This window comes from Phycodurus eques, chromosome 19, assembly GCF_024500275.1.
Source record: "Phycodurus eques isolate BA_2022a chromosome 19, UOR_Pequ_1.1, whole genome shotgun sequence".
In the NCBI taxonomy this organism is placed as follows: domain Eukaryota; kingdom Metazoa; phylum Chordata; class Actinopteri; order Syngnathiformes; family Syngnathidae; genus Phycodurus; species Phycodurus eques.
This window is the reverse complement of record NC_084543.1, coordinates 3,936,645-3,950,975: the sequence shown is the minus strand read 5'-3', so window position 1 is coordinate 3,950,975 and position 14,331 is coordinate 3,936,645. Positions and strand designations below refer to the sequence as shown.

Sequence of the window (14,331 nt, the reverse complement as noted above, 5' to 3'; positions counted from 1 at the left end):
TCGTGCTTGCTAAAGAATGGAATCATATTGCTGTGATGTCACCAAGTCAGCAGCATTGCTATGTTATTGTTAGCCTAATAGCATAATTGCGTAAATCATTTATAATTTACTGTAAATTTAATTTACTGTAAATTTGTTACATTTGTTCTTGTTTTGAGAAATTGTTTAAAAAATGACTTCGGCAATTATGCTATTAGGCTAACGAGTGTGATGTATTAACCTGATTTCATGTCTAGTCTGACTTTTATTTAAACACGAGTCGGACTTTGGCAAGAAATTTAAGCCTGTTACCACATAAAATTTATTGTATATTTATCATAGCTGAAAGCATATATCAAACACCAAAACTGTTCACTAATTAAGTTTAATGAGTCCTGTCTGATAAAGGAAAGTTTTTTTTATTTGATTTTGTTTGTCTGGTTAATAAAAATGTCAACACTAAAACAATCCATGGGTGAACAGATAAAACACAACACAAAGCATCTTTACCCATTTTACTCGAAATTGTCCAGATTACAAAATAATAACATGATCTCTACCGCATCTACAAAATAAGATAATACTTATGACTGTAATAAGCATCAATGTTTTTGTTGTTTTCCACTGTTTTTGCACTAACTTTTGGACATGCATACTGTTGAGAAATATAAAAATATAAATATAAATACATCCCATTAATATTCTTAATGAATCCCATAACTAATATTCCGATCATCGTGAAAAGAAAATGCAGTTGAGTATGATAAGGCATTAAGATGTATCACAAGAGCCATACAGATTTCTAGAGGTATTTTTTTTCTCTCGTAGTGTAAATGGAAGTAAAATGAATGTTTAGTAAATGACAAGTTTTCTCAACAGGAAAAACACATTTTTAAACACAACGGAAAAGAAATGTCGCTATAAATGTCAAGGTAACACTCAAAACCGAAAAAAGTACTCCAGTACAAAACCGGAAATAGTTCCTCAACTTCCCGTGTCGCTTATTTACTTGACTAAAAGCCCTTGCTCAGCAACACAAGTCCCATATTAAAAGTCAACGCAACCAGTGAGCTCCGTGTAAAATGACAAAGACTTAATATGTTAGGTGCTATACACACTAAATCTAATCTCTAAGATTTACTCATTTGATTGGCAGGTAGAGAAAACAAACAAAAAGACTATGGCAATGACAGTTACAATCAAACAAATGGCCAACAAAGTTCATTTTTTTTTAAAAACAAAATCAACGTAAGTATTATTGTTTACAACCTTAGTGAAACCTCAGAGTTCCTGTTCCGGTGATAAACCAGGTTAGCTTGCGTTCATGCAAAGGGTAGTTTTTTTTCTTTTTCTTCCAGGTGAAAAAGAGTCGCAGTGTCAAAAGCAGAAGTGTTGATTCAAAGTCGTCTTTTTTTTTTTTTTTTTTTTTTTTTCCTTGGCCTGACCCACAGAGGAAGACTTTAGCTCAAGAAACTCATTCCAAGTCCATTTTCATCGTCACTCAAAGCAATGACAACGGAACCTCCAAGTACCTGTTACAATGTCGTGCTTGCATCCTGATCTAGAAATCGCTAATTACTAAACTAGTGTAACCACTTTGTATTAAAAAAAAAATCATACAATTTGTGTTAAAACTCTGTGCACAAACAAGCTAACATGCTAGAAAAGCCCGGCCTTGTCCACACCCTTCTAATTTAGCCCCCCCCCACCCCCAGAGGGCTAATTCTCATTCAGAACGCAAGCACTAATTATTTGTATTCAGTGAGCCGCCCCAAAAATAAAATAAAAAAATAAATAAGAGAGGTAAGATCAGCGCTAGTGTGAGTTCAACAGAGCAGCCAATGCGAGGGGTGAGGGCTGAAAGGAGAATTAAAAACAGTAGATGCCCATAAGAGCACAGTTGCCATCAGTCTAGTTGGATACGAGCGTCCAAGTATCAGCGGCGGGCCAGCGAGGTCTTCTCTGCTGGCCTAAACGCGATCAGAAGCAATGACCTACATTTACAACCTAAACATTTGTTCCATGAAATTGTGTTAGTTTATTCCCAATAGTCTCTCTCTCTCTCTCTCTCTCTCTCTCTTCATTTTTAAGCATTTCTCTTGGCTGCACTTCTTCCAGTGCATGTATGTGGATGTTGGATGTTTTTGTCCAATCACATTTCAGCTCGTTGGTGTTGCCATGTCAATCTAATCTGCCCATGGGGCCTTTAGAATCAGTAGTGCTGATCAATGTACTTTAAACTATATTGGCAAGTTTGACTTAATAGTCAGCATCTCTAATGATTAATGTATTTTAAAATGTTCAAAAATGTTTTTGTCATTATTAGATTTTTTTTTTTTGTACAGTATTCATAGTTTTTAAATATCCCTACATGATCGTGGTGATATTCAGATGTGGCTTAAGTCGCGTGAGTCCCCATTGAAGGCCCGTTACCAAAATGGACGCCCCCGACTGTTTAGGATTGTTAAGATGACACAACCATGCTTGTTGAAATGCAAACATGTCGAAATGGGATCAGTTTCTGATGCTTCGGCCTTGATCGTTAACTGTGAACTGATTAGCATCTACGCATCACTTATCTTAGCATGGCCTCTTTTGATTTAAAGGACTGAGGTTATTGCTGCTGCTGACCTGGCTATCGCTAACTCTGCGACTGTGGCGCTGCAATGCTAGAGCAGTCCGTGACCAGCAGGTCCACCACCGTGCCGCCCGTGACGTACACGGTGGGCGCCGTCACCATGTTGCTGAGGGAAATGGAGCTGCTGGCGACGACGCTAGAGGCGCCGGGGCTCTGGGCGGCCTGGCTGTTGCTGTGGGTGCCCATGTGGCCCTGGAGCTGGGTTGGCGTTTTGCAGTGGACGCCGCACAGATGGCAGACGAGCACGCCGCCGGACGTCGTGCCGCCGAATCCTCCTGGGCTGTCCTTCCACTCCTGGCCATGGTGCTTCTGGGCGTGGACGCGCAGGTACGTCAGCGTGGTGAAGCCTGATGGGGAGGAGAGTTTGAAACTGTCTGTGTTCCCACCATATTTGCACAGGTTCCCAAATAAACAGGCACCTGTCGGTCTTTGAAAGATCATGGGGGAAATCTCGAAACGGTGAAAAAGTAAACCCGGAACATACCACGTGTGCGTGGCAAATGAACAATACGGAAGAGTAAGGTGTACCAAGTGGATGCAGGTGGACTTACTGCGGTTGCACAGATGACAGACGTGGTGCTGCGACTGGTTGTGCACCCTCATGTGATCTGTGATGTAAGCGGCCGACAGGAGCTTGCCGCAGATGTGGCACGGGACCTTCTCCTCGTGGCGAATCATGTGCGCACGCAAGCGGTCCTTGGTGGCAAAGCTGGACTCGCATGTCTGGGGCGGGGAAAACAATGTCAAAATGTGGACGAATGTGTGATGTCAGGCCAATAAAAGAAGGTGTCACTGCAATTTTGGACCAACACATCCCTACGAAGATGTATTGCTTGAGATACATCGAAAGTCACAGTAATCACAATGTTGGCTTTTCTTATGCGTTCTTATACATATTTCACACACAAGGTTGTAAATATGCGAGGGGAGGAGGGTAATTGTTTGCAGGTTCATAATTACCGTAACATCAATGTCAATTTACGTTAGCCTGCTTATGGCATTTTGCATTACATGTCACAATTAAGCTTGCGGACTTTAGTTAGATGAAATTTGATGGTTTGGTGGACCATTTTTGTGTTTCAATATATACACTGTTTACTCCTCTTTTGTTTTGAATGAGTCACTTTCACAGTGAACTTTAAAGTGAGTGACAAACGGCTTGAAGCAAGTACACTTTGTCTCTAATTTGGAGTTTTGTTTCCTCAAAGTGACGTTATACAATAGTCACCCATTTTATTCATCAGTGAGAGAGAGTGAAAACAGGTGCAAAGAAAAACTTGAAAAACTTTGTTTTAATAAGTTGAAGTATGTTTTAAACGATTTAAATTTGTTGAAACCATGTGGGAGGAATAAAACTGTGTTTTTTAAATGTATATGGTCTTTCTCTATTGCGGATTTTCACTTATCGCGAGTAGGTCTGGAACATGTCCCTCATGCTAAACGGGGGGTTCATTGTAATCACAATGTTGGCACTGAACATCATTCTTTTTATGGATTCTCATACACATTTGGATGAACGCATAGTTATAGTGAAATTTGCTCCACCTATTAAGGACATTTGTAAATTAACACTTTGAACACACCATACATAGAGCAAACGTGAACGTACCGGGCATTTGAAGGGCCGCTCTGATGAGTGCACCTGTCGCACGTGACTGTTGAGATGGTCAGGCCTGTAAGGCAAAAGGTAAAACACATGAGAACAGGAAGGCCTGTTTGAGAACCACTGTTGTTGAGGATCAAATCAGACGCCAGCAGCCACCATTTATTCAAGTGTGGCGTTATTCAACGGTTATCACCTTGAGAAAGCCTTGCTGCAGTGGGGGCAAATGTAGGGCTTCTCTACGCCGCCCTGGTGGGAGCGCACATGGTGACTCATGCGGTCCTTCCTCTTGAAGCGCTGCTGGCAGATGGGACAGGAGAAGGGCTTCTCGTCAGAGTGCGACAGGCGGTGGCGGTTGAGGTGGTAAACGTCGCGGAAGGCTTTCCCGCACGTCTCGCACGCGTGGTTCTTCCTCACGGGTGTGGGGTTCTGATTTGCGGGCCGCTGAGGGGAAAGCAGGAAGGCAGATAAAAACACGCCACTAAAGTTTAGACGATGGAAGAAAAAGAAAGAAAAAAAGTCGGAATGTTGAATGTTGCAACTGGACTCTTCTTGGCTGTTAAGGACATTTAACTTTGAATCCATAAGGCTTTTGCAGTTTCTAAATTTCAGATGTGGAGCCCCCAAGATGGCTTCTTTCACAGCTAAAATGTTGAATTTTGAATTGAAGAAGCCTTTTGGGTTAAGGGTGAAATATCTTCATCAAACAAGCAGAGTCCAGTTGGTGACATCCAAGCTTTGCAGATTACCATGACCTTAATGACTGAGAATCAACACATACATGAACATGTTAATAACTGTGCTAATAGTAATAGTGGCATACAGTCACTAATATTATTGTAATAATAATACTAATAAAGTCTAATAAATAAATAAAGTCTAATAAAGTCTGAATGTTAGATGACTTGACTTTTTTGCAGAGAACATGCAGGGGAGCGTGGTGGTGGCTTCTGGCACATTTCTTAAACTTAACTATGGAGATGGAGTTTGTTATGGTCCCTCATTCCTTCACAAGGACTTGTACAGTGAATATATATATATAAAAAATAAAAAATAAAAAAGTCTACACACCCCTGTTCAAATGCTAGGTTTTTGTGATATAAAAAAAACGTGTAAAATCATTTCCAAACTTTTTCCACCAATAATGTGACCTATAACCTGTACCACTCAAAAAAAATCAACTGAGATAATGTGGCTGCACAAGTGTGCACACCCTCCTCTAACTGGGGATGTGGCGGTGTTCAGAAATTACCAATCACATTCCCACTCATGTTAAATGGGCATCAGCACCCACCTGCAACCATTTAAAGTGCCTCAAACAAGAGGGTGTGCACACTTATGTCAGTTTCATTTCTTTCTTCAATTGAGTTGTACAGTTTATAGGTCACGTTAATAGGAGGGAAGGTTTGGAAATGACATATGTTGGTCACCAAAAGACCTGGCATTTGAACGGGGTGTGTAAACTTTTGATATCAGTCAAGTGTAACACACGGGAGGTTTTCAGGTGACACACAAGAGCCAAACTCAACCATCCCTGTGGCCAGCAGCTCAAGAAACAACATGCTTGAAGGTTTGGGGTTGACAACAGCCATCTGCACAAGGCCCTGACCCACCTGTACTGTCGCCCCTGTAGCCATGACGACAGCAGCAGGAGGCGGAGCATGGGGGTTAACACTAGCCATTACATTGGGCATGGCAACCCCTTCACCATCCTGACTACCCAGATGCGGCTGCTGGGCCCCCGCCAGCACGCCGGGAGGGGCGAGAAGGGGAAGAGCGGAGAGGTGCAGCAGGGTGAGGGGCACTCCGGGGGTCCTCTCCGCCCTCCCTCCAGCCCCCACCGCCATCACCGACGGGACCACCGCGACCACCTGGCCAGCGGCTCCCTCCTGCACCCCCTCCGCCTGCTCTCTGGCCCTGTCCTTCATGCGTACCCCTGTGTGGACCGACTGGTGCCGCCGAAGGTTGTAGTTGTTCTTGAACTGCTTGTTGCAAATGGCACAGATGTGCGGCACGCGGGCTGGTCGGGATATGGGCTTCACTGGAGCGGAAAGGAGAACGGGGAAACAAAAGCAACACAATATGAATCACTGTTTCATTGTTTGGGGTATATTTAAACCTTAAACTATTTAGACCAAGTTCCACCTAAAAAAAACACTACTTAGCTAAGCCACTGTAGCATTATGCACAGTTTGAACATTAACACTGCTCTTAAACACAGACAATTAAAAACAACTGCACTTATTCAATGTTTCCAAGAAAATGTATTGCACATAGACAAATAAAAACGGCACCCAACTAAAAGTTTAAAAACAAACAATACTTGACATACATTGACTTTAAAAGTTAAACACAACTGAACTGTACTGAGGCAGTGATTGATTTGCATACCACTAGAGGGAGCCCAAATACCACTAGTGGTACCACACTTTGAGACTAACTAAGTATTCAAAAGGGCTTATGTCATTTAGTCGTGTTTTTTCACAATTCGCAGCAGGGCTCGCTCCCTAGTAAAGTATTTTTAATTGCTGGGTGATTGCTTCATTGGCCAGCTAAAATTCAAGAAGCATTTTATACACGTCATGAAACTAGTAACATATTCAAGATATTGTAGTGAATTAAACTTTGGGTTTTGGAGTTGCCATGTATAAGACATCCAGCCATCCATTTTCTATGAAGCAATTTGCACATATTGGCAGTTCTCTATCAGTGAATTTGAGTTTCTTTTTGGAACCTATCCTCGGTTATTTGCGGACGTCTGCCTATTTTTGTGTTCTTTCTCTTATGCCGCGCCAGTCCCGTAGTTCGGCTGGTAGGAATATTTATAAAAGTAGCGGCGATCGGAATAGCCGAAGCGGGCGCTTGATCTCTTTCTATAACTGCGATGTGATAGCGGTGGGTTTTAAGACATTGACAAAGTCGGGTAACGGGTAACAAATGCACACCCGTCGCCGTACCTAATGAAGTCGCAGCAGGGTGCGGATCCGATCCACAGGGCTCGATGGGCATGGGCTCCTCTTTGAGAGCGGTGGTGTCCACGGTGGAGGGAGGCTGAGCTATGTGCTCGGTGGGTGGGGTTTGGGGAGAGCTCGTATGAACCGACATGAGCTCCGATTGGAGGCTCCCCTCCACTTGGTTTTGGGTGGGAGCATTCTGGAGAGACAAGAAGCCATCATCATCAACAAAAAAGTGCACACTACTGTGGTGTTGCCACTGAAGATGGGCGAGCGAGTCGAATCAAGAATAACATCATAATATATTTTTAAAAAATAAGAGAGAGAGTCTCACCAAGCCTACCTGGAAGAGGAAATTACTCCACGCAGCATCCATTTTGCACTACTGAGATGGAGATTAAAGTCAGCTCCTGGTTGTGATCGAGAAGGGCAGCCTTGGCATGCTTGGAAAACGCGAGCCCCAACGTTGAAAAGCAAAAACAAACAAAACGGTGGGTTTAAAAAAAAAAAAAAAAAAAAAAGTGATAAAGTGGTGTGCAAAGCCGCTGATGTCACGGGGATGGCATGATGCCGCTAAGTCAAATGGGCGCAGCAGGGAACCAAAGTCGGCCGTACTCGAAGGCACGCAGGCCGGTTAGCATCGACGTCCCTCTCTCCCTCCTCACTTGGATCTTTTGCTTGGATTAACTCAACAAGAACCAGGCCACCCGCTTTAAAAAAAATAAAATAAATAAAATTAAAATTCACACAAACTCGGCTGCCTCCAAAAGCTCACGTCGGAATTGTACAACACTACTGTCCACACAAGCCACGCTGCGTGAAATAAAAGTCTTTTGTTGTTGTTGTTGTTGTTTTTGTTGTTACACGGGAGAGCCAATATGGGTTATAGACACGTATCTGTCACCCCGTCGAGTCATGCTTTGTTTTAATGAGTCAATCTCTTGTTTTCCGAGCGGCTCCGTTAGGCCACTCGGGTGTTTGCCGAAGCCTCGTTGTCGGAGTCAAGCCGCGGCCCGGCCGTGCGGCGCTCTCGCCGGGCCGCGGCCCGTCGCCCCACCTCGGCCGCTGAGCCGCGAGGATGTCATCTTTCTTTTTTTATCGCCCGCTCTCCCTCCGCCCTCCCTGTGTCTTTCTTCCTTTTCTTTTTTAATTCCTCGTTCTTCTCCCCCTCCTCTCCTTTTCTCGCACCGCTATGTCCCACTCGCTTTTTTTTTTTTTTTTTTTTTTTTTTTTTAAAGGGATGTGGCTTCCTCTTCGGAGCAACCCCCCTCTCTCACTTCCGTCTCCCGCGGCCCCGAGTCCGGTCGGTCCTCCCCCCGTCCTTGCGGTCCTCCTCCCCCACCCTACCTCCCTTCTTTGCCCGGGCGTGTCGGCTCACACAAAATGCACTCACGGGTTTGTTTTTCTCCTCCGTGCCAGCTGGATGGGACCGTGTGTCACACTCAGATGGTCCCCCCCCCGCGTCTCGGAACCAGCACCGCCGCCACGGCTTTTTTTTTCTTTTTCTCTCTTTTTTTTTAAATCAACGACTGCAGCTCGGACCCGCCTTAAAGGGCGGTGTGCAGCGATCCTTTCCGTCGGCCTACAATAATGACGTCAGAGTCGGATATAGCACACCAGGCCACAACGGCTAACACAATGGAGGAGATGTTTTCACATTCACAGCCTCGTGAAGACAACGCCAAACAGAATTGTGTGCTTAAAAAAAGAGAGAGCCTTTGAAAGAGGTTTTCGTGTGGATCTGTATTATCATTCTTAAAATATACATATGATTATATATTATAAATCAATAAGTAGACAACAAACTGTACAGTGTGATATACAGTAGTTTAGTTTCATACTACATTACATCCTAACACACGGTGAATAAAAGGTTCCAAACAGGATAAAAAAGAAGTGCAGCAATTATGTATTGTACAGTATCCCTTAATAACATATTAAACAATGATATTGGGATGAACGAGATGAGTTTCATTATTCGTTGTAGAGTGGGGAAGAAAATTGAAAACAAGATCGACCACAAGTTTGTACTTTTTTCAAGGTATTAAATATAGCGTGGAACAGAGTGAAGACTGGCATCATCAAGAGGATAAAATATGGCAAAACAGTGACGTCACCGAGAACTGGATGTTCCTCCATAATTAACGAAAACAACACCAAACTCTCCCAATGAACATGAGGTTGAATGTGATAAATTCATTCTGGACACAGCCACATCCCCAGTTAAAGATTTTTGCCTTTTATATATATATTTTGAACCTGGCTGTGCAGCCTATTTATATTCACTGTACCCCGCTACCTACCTACCTACCTATCTATCTATCTATCTATCAACTAGCTAGCCAGCTATAGCTTTCTAGCTAGGTAGCTAGCTAATGGTTAATCACAATTTTAGAAGCTCATTTTGCTATCCTGCAATGTTATGTTACATCACTGAAAAAATAATAAATCATTACAGTTAAATGAGGTGTGTCAGGTCAGTTAAAACATTTATATCTATATATATATATATATATATATATATATATATATATAGACACAAAGTACATTTTGGATACAGATCTGCATTAGATTGCAATCGGTGTATCTAATGATGTGTCTAGTAAATCAGAGCAAAATAAAAAGTTACACTATATTGGACACCTTTAACTAGCACACATTTAGTCCCTGTTTCTAATTCTCAACGTTTGAACACTGAACCCCCAAAATAAAACCCCAACATCCAAGCTAGAGATGAGTCTCACAAAACAAGCAGCACGAGGCCTTTACGCGGGTTGAGAAGTTAACGAGCAACACCTGAATGCAGCATGACCAACGGTTCGCTCGCGAGAAATTCAAACTTCGCACATTAGCCCCGCCCACCTTGACAAAACTATAAGTACCACTACCCCTTTTTACGACAGCATCAGTTGAATTTCTTCATCAGACTGCTCGACGTCGTCGAAGAATAATCTGCAAACATGGTGAGTGTGATTTTAGCAACGATAGTAATCATACAGCGCAAATAAGAATATTTTCTAGATTGGCAGCTGTTGCTCATCATGTGTCGTCGTATGAAAACGTGAAATTCCGTGTTAGGGTTTATTTCGCAAGACTAATGTCGATTTGTAATTAATAGACTAGAGAGGATGTGTTACAGATAATAATGATGACGTTTCCGCGTCGTTATTAAAAAATCTGTGTTTTTCGCGAGCGCTTGGCCACGCACAAAAAAAAAAAAAATGTCTGCGTAGTTCAAATCAATGGGGGAGAAAAAAAGAGGGCGTTTTAACCCAACAAAGGCCCCTTGTGTTGTTTTAATGCGTCTTTACTGAATACCCACTAATGAACGTTACGTAGTTAAGCCTTTCTCTTACCGCGCGGTGAAGCCAGAAATTAATCTCCATTCTCCAGCCCACAGGGCCTCAAAGTACGGCGCGCTATCAGATCGCCGCATGTCCTTGAACGCAACACAATGGCGGCAAAAGGCGAGCAGAGGAGTAAAAAAAAAAAAAAAAAAAAAAAAAAAAAAACCTCAAATAAAATTACTTTTGCTTAACAATATTAGGACTAAATTAAAACGTAAAGTCCTCTAAATCATTACTTGGGTAAGAGTATTTAAGCACTCAGTGAAAAAAGGACTTGGTCACCAGTTACCCAGTACGTAAGTCCTTTTTTTTCTTAAATTAGCATCTGTCAAAATGTACAAATGTTTATAAATTAAGGCAAATTAATTTTCAAATGACCTCCAATTAACTTTTTGTTTAGAGCGTTCTTGTGAGCCGAAACGTCATCAATGAGTCACTTTGCTGTGCAGTCATGTGACGGCATGGCTGCGTTTGATTGGCGAATTGAGTCACTAGTGGTTACATTGGATTGGATGAAATGTCATGTGACAGCAGTCGAGGCAATGGCTCTTCTGACAAACTCAAAAAGTAGCCAGCGAAATACAGCTCAATGTAACAGAGTAAGAGTAGTGTTTCTTCACAGAAAATACTCAAGTAAAAAGTATGTTTCATAAAAACTTCTGATCACTAAAATGTATCTAAAAAGTGACCCAATTGTAACAGTGTGCTGGTAAATGTAGTGCGCTCTTAACTACCTCTGGTTGATACTTAGTCACTTTAACATTTCTTTAATTTGTCAACAAAAAATTGACTGTCTCCACCTTCCCCCTACAGCGTGAATGTATTTCCATGCACGTCGGCCAGGCAGGCGCCCAGATGGGCAATGCATGCTGGGAGTTGTATTGCCTGGAGCACGGCATCCAGCCCGACGGCCAGATGCCCAGCGACAAGACCATCGGAGGAGGAGACGACTCCTTCAACACCTTCTTCAGCGAGACCGGCGCTGGAAAACATGTTCCCAGAGCCGTCTTTGTTGATTTGGAGCCAACCGTCATTGGTAAAAAGATGAAAAGCGTCACTCAACCTGACATGGAAAAAGATTGTCAAAATTACTTGAGCCTCTGGCCCTGTGAGGAAAAATTTAAAATCTGATTGATTAAAGAAAAGTCCTATTGTGAAAGTTCAAGGGCAGATTAGATTGGCATGGCAACACAAATAGGCTGAAATGTGATTGGACAAAGAAATAAATATAACATCTATATCGTCGCTGTTGGGTGCAAACCTATGTCCAAATTTGGCCAATTAAGTGTTTGCTTTTAATAAATTTTTTAATTGTATTTATTCCACATCCCCACAAATTGATATGATCTCACGTGGGTCTATTTTTACAAATTTACCAATCTAAAGAATGCAGTTTTTAAAAAATGCCTTATTTTTAAAATTACCTGGGGGAAAATAACCTGTGAACTAAACTGCATTTTCTTTGCGGTGTGCAGATGAAATCCGCACAGGAACGTACCGGCAGCTCTTCCATCCCGAGCAGCTGATTACCGGGAAGGAGGACGCAGCCAACAATTATGCTCGTGGTCACTACACTGTCGGCAAGGAGATCATCGACCTGGTCCTGGATAGAACTCGCAAACTGGTAAACATTTTGGGGTCAAAGCACACCATTCAATTTAGGGCTGCAAAAATTACTTGAATGACTCCAATGATTAGATTACAAAAAAGGGTCAAAGCAAAACATCTGTCTTGAATCATCAAAGGGATAATTTTTCCACGTTACTGCAGGAGCACGCACGATTCTGTGGAGAAATAAAGTCTCGATGGTGGCAAGAGTCCATAAAAGATTGTTTAAAATTTGAAATGATTTCACATTGGACAAGGAAGATGTGAAAAAGTGCACATTTGTAACATGAGCGGCCGATGGGCACAACTCACGCCAGGTCACTCAACACACAAACGAACGGGTTAGCCAAGTTTACAGCCAGCCGACCCGACACACTCATTTGCCGCCACCCGTTTCACTCACCAGAACGTCCACACGCAAAGTCACAGACACTAGAATAGAATGTAATGATGGCACCCCCAAGTGGACAAAAGAATAAAACTTACACTTCACATGTGCGTTTTACTGTTTAAAAAGGCTTATGAAAAAGTTTGTTAGCTGTGGCCCCTTTTGAGTTTGGGAATGCGAGTGTTAAAGTTTATTGTATTTTATTCCCTCTCCCAGGCTGACCAGTGCACAGGGCTTCAAGGTTTCCTCATCTTCCACTCCTTCGGCGGTGGAACGGGCTCAGGCTTCACCTCCCTCCTGATGGAGCGCCTGTCGGTCGACTACGGCAAGAAGTCCAAGCTGGAGTTTGCCGTTTACCCTGCCCCCCAGGTGTCGACCGCTGTGGTGGAGCCCTACAACTCCATCCTGACCACCCACACCACCCTCGAGCACTCCGACTGCGCCTTCATGGTTGACAACGAGGCCATCTACGACATCTGCCGCAGAAACCTGGACATCGAGCGACCCACCTACACCAACCTCAACAGGTTGATCGGGCAGATCGTGTCGTCCATCACCGCCTCCCTGCGCTTCGACGGCGCCCTGAACGTGGACCTGACTGAGTTCCAGACCAACCTGGTGCCCTACCCGCGCATCCACTTCCCCCTGGCCACCTACGCCCCTGTCATCTCCGCCGAGAAAGCCTACCACGAGCAGCTGTCCGTGGCCGACATCACCAACGCCTGCTTCGAGCCGGCCAATCAGATGGTGAAGTGCGACCCCCGCCACGGCAAATACATGGCGTGCTGCCTGCTGTACCGCGGCGACGTGGTGCCCAAGGACGTCAACTCGGCCATCAGCAACATCAAAACCAAGCGCTCCATCCAGTTTGTGGACTGGTGTCCCACCGGCTTCAAGGTGGGCATCAACTACCAGCCCCCCACCGTGGTTCCAGGAGGAGACCTGGCCAAGGTCCAGAGAGCCGTGTGCATGCTGAGCAACACCACCGCCATTGCCGAGGCCTGGGCCCGACTGGACCACAAATTCGACCTGATGTACGCCAAGCGCGCCTTCGTGCACTGGTACGTCGGCGAGGGCATGGAGGAGGGAGAGTTCTCCGAGGCCAGAGAAGACATGGCCGCCCTGGAAAAAGATTACGAAGAGGTGGGCGCCGACAGCCTGCCGGATGACGAGGAAGGCGACGAGTATTAAAAGGCACTTGAAAGTTCAGCACATTCAAAAGTTTCCTTGTTCATGGTTTGGTCCAAGTCTGTGTCGTTCTCGATGTCCTTTTTGTTTGTGCAAACTAATAAAGTTCTTGTAAATAAGATCCACTGTGTCAGTCATTGAACTAACAAAACAATTTAATAAATACTAGCTTTTTTTTTTTTATATAAACTGTTTAACTGCTCCCAAATTCCATAAACTTACAAAAGCGTAAACTTGCTTTGCTTAATACACATGACTGCAACCTGAAATTCTGTCATCAAAACGTGAGGCTCATAGCATTTCAAATGCTTACATACTGTATGTAGACGGTCTTCTGCCACAAAAAGAAAAAAATGTGGGACTAAATCCGCTAATAGATGAATGAACAAATGCTGAACTGCACATTTGCTCGGGTCAGCTGCAAACATCTGAACAAAATGCCCGCATAAAAGTTTTGTAGCGTTTGTACAAGCATGTGGCTTTAAGAGGCGGGGTGACACGGAAGAGTCTGGGTGAGAGCTGTGGTCGACAGCAGATGCTGTCTGACTGCTCGTTTTACTGTTCAATAAACTGCACAGAAGTGCGTCAGTGACCGGCTCTCCTACGTGTGAGTGCAAGTGTGCAAA

The 14,331-nt window shown here is 43.7% G+C and overlaps 2 protein-coding genes across 3 annotated transcripts; one reads left to right on the top strand and one right to left on the bottom strand.

Moving 5' to 3' along the window:
• Positions 1-355: 355 nt before the first annotated feature.
• Positions 356-8,374, bottom strand: mazb (MYC-associated zinc finger protein b (purine-binding transcription factor)). Of its 2 annotated transcripts, none has more exons than XM_061706689.1 (7): positions 7,509-8,374; positions 7,178-7,373; positions 6,155-6,261; positions 4,417-4,664; positions 4,227-4,290; positions 3,169-3,340; positions 356-2,964 (listed from the first exon to the last, which is right to left on the bottom strand). In XM_061706689.1, the coding sequence occupies exons 1-7, from the start codon at positions 7,548-7,550 to the stop codon at positions 2,621-2,623; spliced, it is 1,173 nt and encodes a 390-aa protein (XP_061562673.1). In that variant the 5' UTR covers positions 7,551-8,374; the 3' UTR covers positions 356-2,620. The 2 variants fall into 2 exon arrangements, with proteins under 2 accessions (XP_061562673.1, XP_061562674.1); XM_061706690.1 differs by having other exon boundaries at positions 7,518-8,374.
• Positions 8,375-10,041: 1,667 nt separating this feature from the next.
• Positions 10,042-13,826, top strand: LOC133418216 (tubulin alpha chain-like). Its single transcript, XM_061706683.1, has 4 exons — positions 10,042-10,137; positions 11,335-11,557; positions 11,997-12,145; positions 12,734-13,826. Exons 1-4 carry the CDS (start codon positions 10,135-10,137, stop codon positions 13,706-13,708), a joined length of 1,350 nt encoding a protein of 449 aa, XP_061562667.1. The 5' UTR covers positions 10,042-10,134; the 3' UTR covers positions 13,709-13,826.
• Positions 13,827-14,331: the final 505 nt, after the last annotated feature.